General features: G+C 32.0%; 1 protein-coding gene across 1 annotated transcript; it reads right to left on the reverse strand.

Annotated features, from left to right (window-relative positions):
* Positions 1-1,372: 1,372 nt before the first annotated feature.
* Positions 1,373-7,352, reverse strand: LOC134707055 (carbohydrate sulfotransferase 1-like). The gene is made up of 3 exons (XM_063566539.1): positions 6,985-7,352; positions 5,067-5,265; positions 1,373-3,394 (listed from the first exon to the last, which is right to left on the reverse strand). The coding sequence occupies exons 1-3, from the start codon at positions 7,040-7,042 to the stop codon at positions 2,650-2,652; spliced, it is 1,002 nt and encodes a 333-aa protein (XP_063422609.1). The 5' UTR covers positions 7,043-7,352; the 3' UTR covers positions 1,373-2,649.
* Positions 7,353-13,032: the final 5,680 nt, after the last annotated feature.

A 13,032-nucleotide genomic window follows, 5' to 3' on the forward strand; every position in this document is an offset into this window, starting at 1 on the left:
TTTCTGCCGTGGTGAAATACACATTTCTACCATTTTGATCATCTTTGTCTAGTGATATGGACGGCACTAAACAAAAACAATCTATAAAGACAATGATCCATAGCAAGATTCGAAGTATCTGTAAATAACATTCTTTTATAATAACATGAATAACAGTTTCTCGTTAGATGTGTTAGATTGTAAATAGTCATTGTGTATGATTTACTTGTAAATATCGCGAAACAAAGACTTTGTGTAACACACACTTGCTTTAACTTTAAATAAGCATTGTATGTTGACTGGGAAACTAAATGTGACCGTTTAATGATTTTTTGGTTGTATAAATTCACAATGGGTGTTTATGTTATATTATGCAATGCTGTCAGGAGTCCGTAAACTTTGTTTTTATAAACTTTGAATTTGAAAAAAAAATATGTGGACGTTCTGTCAACCTACTTCGCTTCGATATTCAGCAATGTCCAACATTAACCGTTATTCGAAACTGCGATATAAAACTATTAAAACTTGTAATATATAATATATTCTTAATATGTCAACTTAATTTCAAAATCACATGTTTGCTTATTTGTAATAACAATATGCAAAACATTAAAACAAATTAACAAACTAAGTGACTCATTTTTGCGTTAATGCTCTTATAACTGTTTTAGATGTATGCACAGTTAAAAATTCGTGTGACAAACCAATCATGCAAGTAAGGCTCTGTCCGGAGACCAAAAACACCAGTAAAGATCAATTAAGAGCCATGTATCATGTATATATGCTCTTTAATATTTGCCATGCACGTCCGGTCAGCATAGGGATGTTAAATCCGATGCATCGTGAAGAGAGAGTGTCACAACTCTTAAGGGGATCCGTAGTTGGCCTGTTGCAGGGCAAAATTTCTGTCCCTATCTTTTATACGCTCTTTTCCAGTGGCAGTGCATTTTTCCCCGGCTTTCATCCTACATAGACTTTTTTACAAGACCTTAGTACCTATTGTATTTATTGTTACCTTATTCTCGCCCTGAACATGCATGAAATATATGCCTCTGGGTGTTAAGCAAACAACAATCAACCAATTAAATAGTTCTTTGCCATTTGTTATATTGTAATTCAAATGAAGTGGATGTAAGCAACAATCATGAATGACTGTATGGCCTTCAACGATAAGAAAAGTCCATACCGTAATATCGGCTATACAAGACACCGGCATTAAAAATATAAAATAATTCAAATGAGAAAAACACCGGCTTAATAGGTAACCAAACAGTTTTCGAGAAACAAATATGACAGACAATTAGTGAACCAACGACAACCATTGAACACCAAGCTTTAGGATTAAGACGTCATTAACGATATGAGAAAAACATGCCCATGTGCAATGCCAAGATTCAAGATTCAAGATTCTTTATTTCTGAAACACCATAAAGATACAATGGTACAAAGAAGTTCAACAGACGTCATATAACATAACGCAAACACACATGACAAGATGAGATGAAAATATCAAATACAATAAAAATAAACAGTATTATAGTAAAGAAGATTGATGATTAACCAGGAAGACTCACTTGAAAAGTTATAACCCTGATAAATTTGCACAGCTTTTTCAACTTATTTTTAATTTTTAACTGAAATAGTTTTTTTTCAAATTTTAGTATGTTACATCTGTGCAAGAAAAAAGTATCCAAATATTGTGCTCGAAAATTTGCCAAAGAACTACACTGCAAAGTGTAATGAAATTCATCACCAATCTCGTTACAATGACATAAGTTACAATATCTAAGGTTTCGCTCAATCTTATTCCATCTACCAGTTTCGATGGGTAACTTATAGTTACCCGTACGAAATCTACAATATGTTATTCTATCTTTATCATTTAAAATATTCAGATATTCCTCAAATTCAAAATTTTGTTTATGCAATTTGTAGGCTAAACCTTTTGGCGAACAGTCAATATCAGCTCTCCATTTCTGTTGAAACTGATTAAATAACTTTTGTTTTAAACTTATACCTAACCACTTAGAATTAAAATTTCCTTGTGACAACCATATATTGCTGTATCCACATTTATCTTATATATCTTTAATGTATTTCAACCAATCTGACCTAAATTGGTTATCCGAATTTTTCAAGAACATGTATTTGTATAGTATTTTAGCAATCCTGTTATCATCCCCATTTACCATTTTTGACCAAAAATTAACCATACGCAGCTGTATATATAAAGACATGGGATAAATACCAAGTTCACCATAAATCCTAAAATTTGGTGTCGTCTTCTTTAATAATGCCAGAATATAGGTTTATTATATCTATGGAAGAATTCAGTAAAGATTTTAACTTATTTGTGGTAACCAAATCAATGACTTACTGCATGATTTATCAGTAACTGTAAATTAAACATAGATTACTTTCATTGAAATCCAAAACGTAACGAAATACACGGGAATAGCTGTAATAATTAAACATCGTGAGATGCTACCACAAGCTTATCAACGCCAAAAAAAAAAGGAAAATCAACAATTATAGGAAAATAAAAATATCTACAATTTTTTTTTACAGGCACATTATTATTCATGTATCAAGTTTAAACAAGAGCGACGACACCAATTATTTGAATAGATATTTTGAAAAATAAATCAAATCATTAATATATATATCATTTTACTTCTCTATCAGATAATCGAATTCTGTATAGCCAAAGACTTTGTATAAGTTTACACAAGATTCGTCAACCTTTTTGGCAGTTTCACGTTTTATTTGCTTTAGCCAACGACCTACGGATTCCGTAGAGTTTCTCGACGTGGAATATGGGTTAAAATTTGTAGATTTAACAGAGTTTTGTTTCATCCATTTTACAATACCAGTATGCAATTCACTACCAACAAATTTAAACAAATCCTTTGCCTCCGATACTTTATGTATTGCAAATTTTTCATATCGCACAATTTTTATCCTGTTTTTTGTCGTTGATTTTTCGATGAAATGCATGTCTTTATCCATTCTGTTACACAGTTCGGTAGATTCATTCTTTAAATCGTGTTCATCAACGAGATTAAGCATAATTCTAGATTGGATTATTGCCCTCGGGTCTCTGACCAGATATACTATTTTCAAATTCGGTAAAGATGACAGTAGTGTACTAGCTAACTCAGTTGTCATTCTAATTGTTTTAACAACTCGAAGTGAAGATTGTTTACATCTGTTTGTCAGTAATTTCAAACATTTTTGGAATGTTTCTGTTGATGGTTCATTTTTTCTGAAGCATGTATAAAACTCAGAAGTCTGTCTTGAGCGAAGCATAAAATCGTTTTTGAGTATGTTCGAAGAAATTTGAGAAAAATCACATTCTAGGATGCCCTTCATTATGTTTGACACGCCTTCTTCAAGAGGAAATCCCTTCACTAATCTGCAAAATAGAAAGAGAACTTGTAGTGAGATAAACAATATGTTAGGTGGAACAAACTGCATATTAAGAGAGATTTGTTTTTGGAATTCTTCATTTTTTTTTTTACTTTATGATGATAACAATTGAGAATTTTTTTTGGTCAAAACCAAACCAAACTTATGAAGAAAAAAACAAGTGAAAAATATAGTTGTTAATGGACAAGCTCGGTGCATTATTCTGTATCTATATTTCTGATATTCTTCTGATGCATAGAATAAGAAAAAAAATATTTACCTAATTTATATGGCCGAGTATATGATTAATGCAATGGTTCGGTCAATCTTGATCTCTTAGGGTAAAATTCTAATTTTGTTACACATATGTGAACTACACGAAACAAACTAGGTAAATATATAACAACCTTGTTGAATATTCAAACATAATGAAAATATTGAACATTTTGAAGTGAAAATGCAAAATGCAAGATATTATTGCGAACACAAAATTATCTCAACTTTAGAGAACTTAACCCTGCAATATTCTGAATGAAAATGCCTGTAACAAGTCATGAGCCTGTAATTTAGTGGTTGTCGTTTGTTTTTTTGGTTACATATTTGTCATTTCTTTTATTTGTTTTACGGGTTCAAGTAGACGTGTATAATGGTACATAGTTTCTCGTTATGATCGTTTTACCTTTGCCATAGTGGGGCCTTTTATAGCTGACTATGTGGTATGGACTTTGCTCATTGTTGAAGGCCGCACGGTAACCTATAGTTGTGAATTTATGTGTCAGTTGAGCTCTTTTGAAGAGTAGTCTCATTGGCAATTATACCACATCTTCTATTTTATGTTTAAGATACTGGCTACCCAACTAAATGAACATGATAAATATTCCTGAAAAATTAAAAGCCATAGCAAAGAGGTTCCAAACAATGATTTAGTTTTTCATACTATAAACAAGTGTGGACACAGATCAGTGTGGCTAGTTATTGTCAAATATGTGTTAAAATGATTAACATATTTATAATCACCGAGTTTGTGTATTAGTTGTTCCCAACCTGATGTTTTAAAGCTATTTCTTTGTCTTCCATATACGGTTATACATTAAACTGTTCTAGAGTGACGGTTATCTTGTATTATCAAGTGAAAGTCAAGTTACAATCTGCATTTTTCAGGGTGGTACACAAGGTTTTTTTTCAAAATTTGGCCTTAGGAAAGTGACCAGAGTAACGACCGACTGTCATATTGGTTACAGTGTTATACTTTATCCTAGATATGTCATAAGAAACCTCATCAATGGACCAATTCACTATCATTTGGTTCCTTTGAATAGTGTTGAGACTAATGAGGAAAGGAACAACTTTGTTATAACATTGTCCTTACATTCAAAGAACTACTGATAAACAGAATGTATCAAGAAGCAGTTGATTTTTCGATTAAAATCGTAGAGTAAGTTTAGATGAAAAGACTCATAATGTAGCGTCCCCTAAAAATCTTTATCAACCTATTTTGGATAGTGACGAATTGCATATTTAATTGAAAGTAGCCATCTAAATACTGCGTATACATGTAATACAAAACTGCACACAGATTGAGCCAAGCAATTATTTCTAGTGTTGTTCACTACTTTGCTTTTAAGTTGATTACTAGTATAATAATCTAAAGAAATCTACAATACCATAACTAATGTTACCTCATAAGAGATTGTTTATCTGTTATATTTGCCTGTAGAAGACCACGTAGGGGTTCGAACATATAAAATGCCTCAGGATGTTGGTTGAAAAGTTCTCCAGTAAACGACGTACCACTTCTCATCTGCCCTATGAGTAATACCTGCGTCACAGATTTCTTCGAAGGTAACTTTAACCCAGGCGGTTTGGCGTTTATACAAGCTAGGGAAAATAAATAATATGTAAATCTTTCTTGTAAATTAAGCATACAATTATGCTTGTGGTAACATAAAAAAAAAACAAAAAAAAAAAACACTGATTTCAAATATTATGATATACGTCTAAAATGTATATATTCATATCTATCTGACATAGTTGGGCTAAATTTCAGACGAAGTATATAGTTCAAATGAATGATAAACATGTTTCTTTATGAAACAGTCTAGGGACTCTTAGCAATTTTTGTTTATAAAAAGGAACCTGGTTACTATTAATTTAGAAAATATATAAGATATAACTCCACAATTATTTGACCCTATCTAATATTTTCGTGTATGTGAATCGACTTTAAATGCGTTTCAAGACTGAAACGCAGTAATAGATGGCCTCCATTTTTTCAATTTCAGAAAACATCGCCGAAAACTACATTCCATTCAGTCTGAACATTTGTATTTCGAAATTCTTTTGCATGAGTATGTTTGTTTGTTTTACAAGGCGTATAATATGTTAGTTATAAATCCTTAGTTTTAAATAATCGTCTTTTTCAATTTATATACTAGAACACACCCGTTATATCGCGGGTCTATGACTGAATTAAAGAATATAACTATGCGTAAGCCTTATTTTAATATTGGTATTGTCATCTGATAAAGTAATGCCGATTATTAGATGCACAGTTTTCTCTGCTTTCAACATCTTTCTGTTTGAACCCGTCGACCTGGAACTTATCAATTATTGGTATAATTAATTTTATTTGGAAAACAAAAGGGCCTGGAAAGGAGTATTTTTTAATCAACAGCATTGTCCTTTATGAGTTATAAATAAAGTTGAATTCTTTGATTCGCTGTTTTGCGTCATTCCGGCTAACAAATTGAAAACTGTACATGCTGTACCTTTACGCCTTATTTTAAGTCCAGATTTTTATTATTCGTATTGTCATCTTAGAAAGTCATACTGATTAAAATATTACAATCGGGAACAATGTGACAATGATTGAATTTAGTAGTGTCAACCCTGTGATTACGACCCGTGTATATAGCTAAATCCTAAATACAGCGTTTGGTGGTGCGCCTGTCAGATGCGGAACGTACAGATAAGGTAATAGGTAAAAGGTGAATATACTATTGGTATCGGTATCGGATTCGACCCGGAACTTCTTAATTACTGGCAATATTAATTATGTTGAAAACAAAAGGGTCTGGAGTGGTGTAATTTTTAATCAACAGCGTTGTACTATATTAGTTATATATAAAGTTGAATTCTTTGATTCATCGTTTTCACGTGATGACGGCTGACAAATTGGACTTCGTAATTTTAGTATTATAGATATTAGTCCTTACAAAACGAGGGACGCTTGCGCAGGACGTAGCGTATATAGTCAGGTAGTTCAGTTTCGTATGCTTATTGAACGGAAAAACTACAATCTGTGAAAATAATTGATTTAGAGCACCGAACAAATTTGAAGGCCGTACGATGACCGGCCATAGTCGTTAACATCTATGTCATTCCGTGTCTGGCGAAGAGTTACCTCATTGGCAATTAATTGTATCAGTTCTTCTTATTTTCATATTTGAAGAATTTTTTTCATACAATAAACATATAAAATCCTGCCTACAATTTTAATTCCAGACTGTATATAGCTTCACAATTTTGCCGGTAAGTGGAATTGCATTTGGAAGTATTCATAATAAACACTTAAACAACCAATAGAAATATACATACTTTGTGAAAAGATGAGCGTGTATCCAAATAGCAAATTTGAAATAATCATGCTGGACATCCAAGTTGGATTCCGAATTTCATACTATAGTAATGTTAAAATTGATGTAACACTGACCAGTGGTTTTCCATTAACTGGCTTTCAAAAATATGGTACCAAACTTAATATTGGTAGGAGATGACAATGCTTTAAACTCCCGTTAAGATCAGTAATCCGTATTTTAATGTAAATGTCGACGATGTCAACGAATAGATAATACTGCTTCAATTGGTTAACGTTTTTGGAATTTTGCTTGTTTTAAAATGAACTTATAATACTTTTGATTATGTTATCTGCGTGAATGGATCAAACATGTGTTAATTTCAATAGTCCCTAAATTACTAACACATCTTTCTTAAATCTCGAATCAACAACAACGTCATCAAACCAAAATTATATTTGAATCATGCGAATAATCATCCCAAATGAACTTGATAAACCTTGCTTTCCTATATCATATTTATCCCCCAGGAGTTGAAGTGTAAACATTATGATAATAATGCCAAATACCTTTGTAATTCAAAATGCTGACTTCTTATGAGAATTTGTGTTATATTAATATCCATGAAGATCGAGCTTTGTAATTTTACATTGAAGCAAAAGACAGTTGATAGGGGAAAGGAGGGTATTTGGTCTGGTAAGAGCTGAAAACAAGGGATATTGTGCGAGACAGAAAGAAAGCGATTGTTCTGCCCGAGACATCGCATGAATAAATAGTGCAAAACATATTGCAAATAAATAAACCATCTTAAGCAACAGTTGAACATCAATATACTTTCTGAAATATCTTCTACCGCTCCCCTAACTCTAAAATATCAAATATTCGCCACTAAGCGAAATATTCACCGCATTTCTATTGACCACCACTAATTGTTTTTATGCAAAAATTATAAGAATTGATACAGCTCGCAATAAAACATACATGAATGTGTGTAAAAATATCAAAGCATAAAATATGTTATAAATACGGTTATATCATTTACGAGGTTATGTTACCATCTTAACCTTAGAGTCTCCTATAACGCACTACATGTAAATACATACAATATGTACATGCATGTAATGTCAATATGCATTACATTAATTATGTAACCATTTGTCGTCGTTAACATATTTTATGTTATGTATACCTGGGGTTTTGTCTTGTCAAAAGGTGTATAACAAGTACAGAAAAATGTTTAAAAAGACTATAAATTATTAGATTAATTTGTTTATGTTTGTTTCAACTGAAACCATCTTATGCTTGCCGATGAGAAAACTCTCCATCTGCCAATGCCAGAGAAGGTTAGCAACTTAAAAGTATGCGTACTGCTGACACGTTTGTCAGTGTCACAACGAAAGCTCAATCAGCACTACTCTGGAATCTGATTTATAGTAGTTGTCGTGTGTGGTTCATAAGTGTTTCTCGTTTCTCGTTTCTATACAGATTTGCTAGACCGTTGGTTTTCCCGTTTGAATAGTATTACGCTTGTATTTTTGGGGGGGCCCTTTATAGCTTGCTGTTCGGTGTGAGCCACGGTTCTGTGTTGAAGACCTATAATGGTTTACTTTTATAAGTTATGACTTGGACGCAGAGTTGTCTCATTGGCATTCATGCCACATCTTCTTAAATCTATTCAAACGAACGTCAGTAATTCAAATGTAAATCATTTGACCCTTGACTATAGTTGTACTTGTACATAACCCTCACATCTATCCATGGTTTGTTTCCTGATAAAATCGAAAATTCCGCATGAAGTTATTCATATGTGAGCCTTCGAGCAACTAAATAAAGCAAATTAATCAGAAGTATTTATGCGTGAATTGAATATGGATTTGACCAATGTTTTTAGAGACCGAGACCCTATAGGGTCTAGCTGTAAAATATCCACAATTTGTGCATCAAGTCATGAATCAGTTCCAATAACTTATAGTGGCCTAGATCTGGACATCAACGCAAAACTTTACAATAGTATTTCATATATATGTGTAGCTTATGAAAAAGATAGTCAACTGGTAGAATACACGTATACAGATATTGTCTACTGCACGCTCTTAACTTGCAAGCCATAAATTACTTCATTATTCACTCTCCGGTTGAATATAAATTATATTAGATCATTATTGGTCTCTTTATCATTTTCTTTAAGTTTAAGGAATCCAGTGGATCTTGGCTGTATACCAGCTTTGATTATTTGTAATATCTTCAATTTTTCACTTATTCTTACAACATTTGTATAAACTTCAAGATTATAAAAAACCGGGTTTTTTTCTAAAGTGAACATTGATTGGTTAAATATTTCTCAGTGTGTTTGAATTTGTTTGTTAGCCTTTTGGTCATGAATGTGTGTCTCTAATATTTAATTAACTGTGCATTTGTATTCAGATATCGCAGATCAAATTTATTCGTTCATTGTGTAATCCTACGTTTTTTGATTGAGTTAAGTCTGCCAATTGATATTTTATCGTATGTTTTTCTATGTTGTGATGTTATGCTATTGTTTCAGAAAAAGGGAGAAGGTTTGGGCCCATTAAAACGTTTAATCCCGCTGCAAATGTTTGCACCTGACCTAAGTCAGGAATCTGATGTACAGTAGTTGTCGTTTGTTTATGTAATATATACGTGTTTCTCGTTTCTCGTTTTGTTTATATAGATTAGACCGTTGGTTTTCCCGTTTGAATGGTTTTACACTAGTAATTTTGGGGCCCTTTATAGCTTGTTGTTCGGTGTGAGCCAAGGCTCCGTGTTGAAGGCCGTACTTTAACCTATAATGGTTTAATTTTTAAATTGTTATTTGGATGGAGAGTTGTCTCATTGGCACTCACACCACATCTTCCTATATCTATATACATCTTTTTTTAGTCAGTACTTCTGCGTTGACATGAATTATCATTGAGATGGTCATAATTATAAATTATAAACTATTTATAAAACTGTTTGAAATACAAAGGATTGTCTACCTCAGGAATATAGATTACCTCAACTGTATTTGTTTGGCAGAGTTTTTAGAAACGTTTGTTCTTCAATGCTCTTTAACTTCGTACTTTATTTTGCCTTTTTAACTTTTTTCAATCGGAGCGTCACTGATGAGTCTTTTGTAGATGAATCACGCGTCTGGCGCAAATACAATATTTAAATCCTGGCACTATTGAGTTTATTTACTTTACATTAAGAAAAAGGCTTTGATTTATTGATTTCACTGTATATGTTCATCTCTGCTGCGCACCATAATTGATACGGAACTCTGTTTACAGTCTGAAAATTATCGGAAAAATACCTTTGCAGTGACTTTAATTGTGAACAATGAACCGAGGTTACGGTACGTATTGGCAAGGATTTGGCAAATGAGATCTCCAAAACTCCTTGGTATGCATGGGGAACTCGTCATAAACTGAGCTTTTTTATATAAATAAGGCCGTTAGTTTTCGCGTTTTACATTGTCATATCGGGACCTTTTATATCTGACTATGCGGTATGGGCTTTGCTCATTGTTGAAGGCCGTACGATGACCTATGGTTGTTAATGTCTGTGTCATTTTGGTCTCTTGTGGATAGTTTTCTCATTGGCAATCATACCATATCTTCTTTTTTATATTGTATATCTTACGTTGAGTACAATTAAAAAAAAGTATTAACAAACATGCCAAGCTCCAAAATAAATACGAAATTAAGAAGTCCATAACACAAGACAAAATCAAATGTTTAACTATGTCAACTAACGGAACGAATGAAATCAACTGTCATACTCGTTACTTGGCACAGGCTTGTTGTTTTTAAGTGTGGTGGATTAAAACTTCTACATGGCAGTTGTATAATTCTGTGATAATGACAAAATACAAACAATATAAAGTAAGCAACGCAAAGAGACGTAATTGGTTAACGTATGTGTTGCTTTGTCTCGCTGAGTATTACCATCAGCCCACCTTATATATTTGTGCTTGGGGAATCTGTGACATTCATAGTAAAGTATAATAGTCCCGGGAGATTTTCCTTTTTGGTAGTAGCTATTTTTTTAGAAACTTGATATGCTATGTTGCCGGCATTATTGACATATCTTAATTCAAGCCTCCAGAATAACATATTTCAATAGCAATGTATATTTTACGGGCACCGGCACTTCAGTGAATGTGTTAACAGCCTCTGGAAAAAAGAAAATATAACATTTATTTCAAAAGCAAATCTAATTTAAGCATTCAGTTTTTAATTTTTGAAGCTTTATGTGATAGATTTTGTTATATTGGATAACTATTTTATCCAATTCATGATGCAATGAGAGTTTTTTTTATTAACAAACAGTTAAAAATTTGAGATTTCAATCTCATGCACACATGCATGTAGCATTATACCTCGACTAATTTAAGACATATCTCATTGATACATGTATGATTGCAACAGCATAGCATCAAATGAATCATCGATCAATATCTTAATTTCTTGTTATAAATTCTTATTTGCACTTTGACTGATAAACGTTTTTAAACTATGAAGGTTTTAAGGGTGTGTTTCGCCATCATGGGTTGTAGATAGAAACAGAACAGAAAACATAACGGGTCTAGATTTTCAATCAAATTAGCAAAATTTGATGATGAATGACGTGTAGATTACTAATCTGAATTTTCATTATAAACAATACATTCATAGGATTTTTACTTATAAATATTAATATTTTTACAAGCGTAGATTATTTTTGCTTGAATTTTTATTGTTTTTTATTTAGCATTTTTAGGGGAGATAGCTCCGAAATAGTGCATTTCTGAAGGAATTTACATGAAATTCTGCTAAGTTATATTTTAGCCGGAAAAAAACGTACGGTGACCATTCTTTTCTTTTGATATTATTAAAGCATTTACTTCAGGCTATCTTTATTTAAACAATTAGTTAAGCTACTAATCACATAATTCTGTTTTCCTGAATAATCCATTCAAATAAGTATGAACAAATTTTATCATTTGTAATTTTAAGGGCATACGATACAGTTACAGGGAAGGTAATGACGTTGCTAACGTAATTTGTTATTTTCGCGACGTTAAACTGTGACATATCGGGAAATGATGCATTTTTCGACTGATTTTTATCATTCAAACTGATTTAATTTGAAAACGAGTTCATGGACCCCTATTTATCAAAACGGCATTTTATTTCATTTTGCAGGGAGATTATATGACCCAAATTATATAAAACTGTAAATAGAGGATTTTTTAAAATTTTGAAAAACCGTTGCAGTAAAAAATGACGTTTTTTCCTCAATTCATGAACATTTGATAAATATGAGTTATTTCTGAATAAAAAATTGCATATTTTTAAGGATAATTATAAAATACAGAAATTACCGATTATTTAACAAAAAACAATTTGTGTTTATCTTTTATAACAAAAAAGTTATGTCTTTCTTTCGAAAAAGAAATTACGGCAACAAATCTGAATTTTTAGCAAATATACATATTTCGACCTCATTTTACTCAAAAAGTAGCACATGGAGGTATATTTTTCATTACATATTTGATTTAATCAGGTAAAAAATAGCCTACATGCAAATTTTCATGAACTTGTAAATACATGATCAAAACTGTATCGTATGCCCTTAATGCCAGTAAAACTGATGTTGTCTAAAAAAATATGATATTGCTGGTATTTAATCAGGGACGTATATAGAAGTCTATATAAGTCCTTGTTTTAATTAAGATTTTTTAATCCGCAGAGCCGATAACTTTGAACAGCATATTTTCTGTTTGGCCGGCTGTTTTTTTTTTTTTTTTTAATTTTTGCCATTCCCCTTTTTTCCAAAATCCATAATACTTTTCTTTTTATTCTACATGTGTAAATAAATATAGTCTATAAACAACGTTCGTATCTACGAGTTTATTATCCCCCTTTTTTGTGGGAAAAAATGTTGCTTGTATAGGGAACCACTGAAGCATGACTGGAACAGCCCCTTGTGTTAGTTATAACATGGAAGTAATATTCAATATTACTTTCATGGTTATAACTATAAAAACCCAATGACATGTTCGAATTTACAAAGATCCAATATT

The sequence above is a fragment of the Mytilus trossulus genome, chromosome 2 (genome assembly GCF_036588685.1).
Source record: "Mytilus trossulus isolate FHL-02 chromosome 2, PNRI_Mtr1.1.1.hap1, whole genome shotgun sequence".
Taxonomy (NCBI): Eukaryota; Metazoa; Mollusca; class Bivalvia; order Mytilida; family Mytilidae; genus Mytilus; species Mytilus trossulus.

Bases quoted from the DNA above. Each gene is read 5' to 3' on its own strand.
- LOC134707055 (XM_063566539.1), bottom strand. From the start codon at position 7,042: ATGTCCAGCATGATTATTTCAAATTTGCTATTTGGATACACGCTCATC. The intron at 5,266-6,984 runs GTATGTATATTT...TATTTTCCCTAG, and splicing joins CACGCTCATCTTTTCACAAA to CTTGTATAAACGCCAAACCG. The intron at 3,395-5,066 runs GTAACATTAGTT...TCTATTTTGCAG, and splicing joins GATAAACAATCTCTTATGAG to ATTAGTGAAGGGATTTCCTC.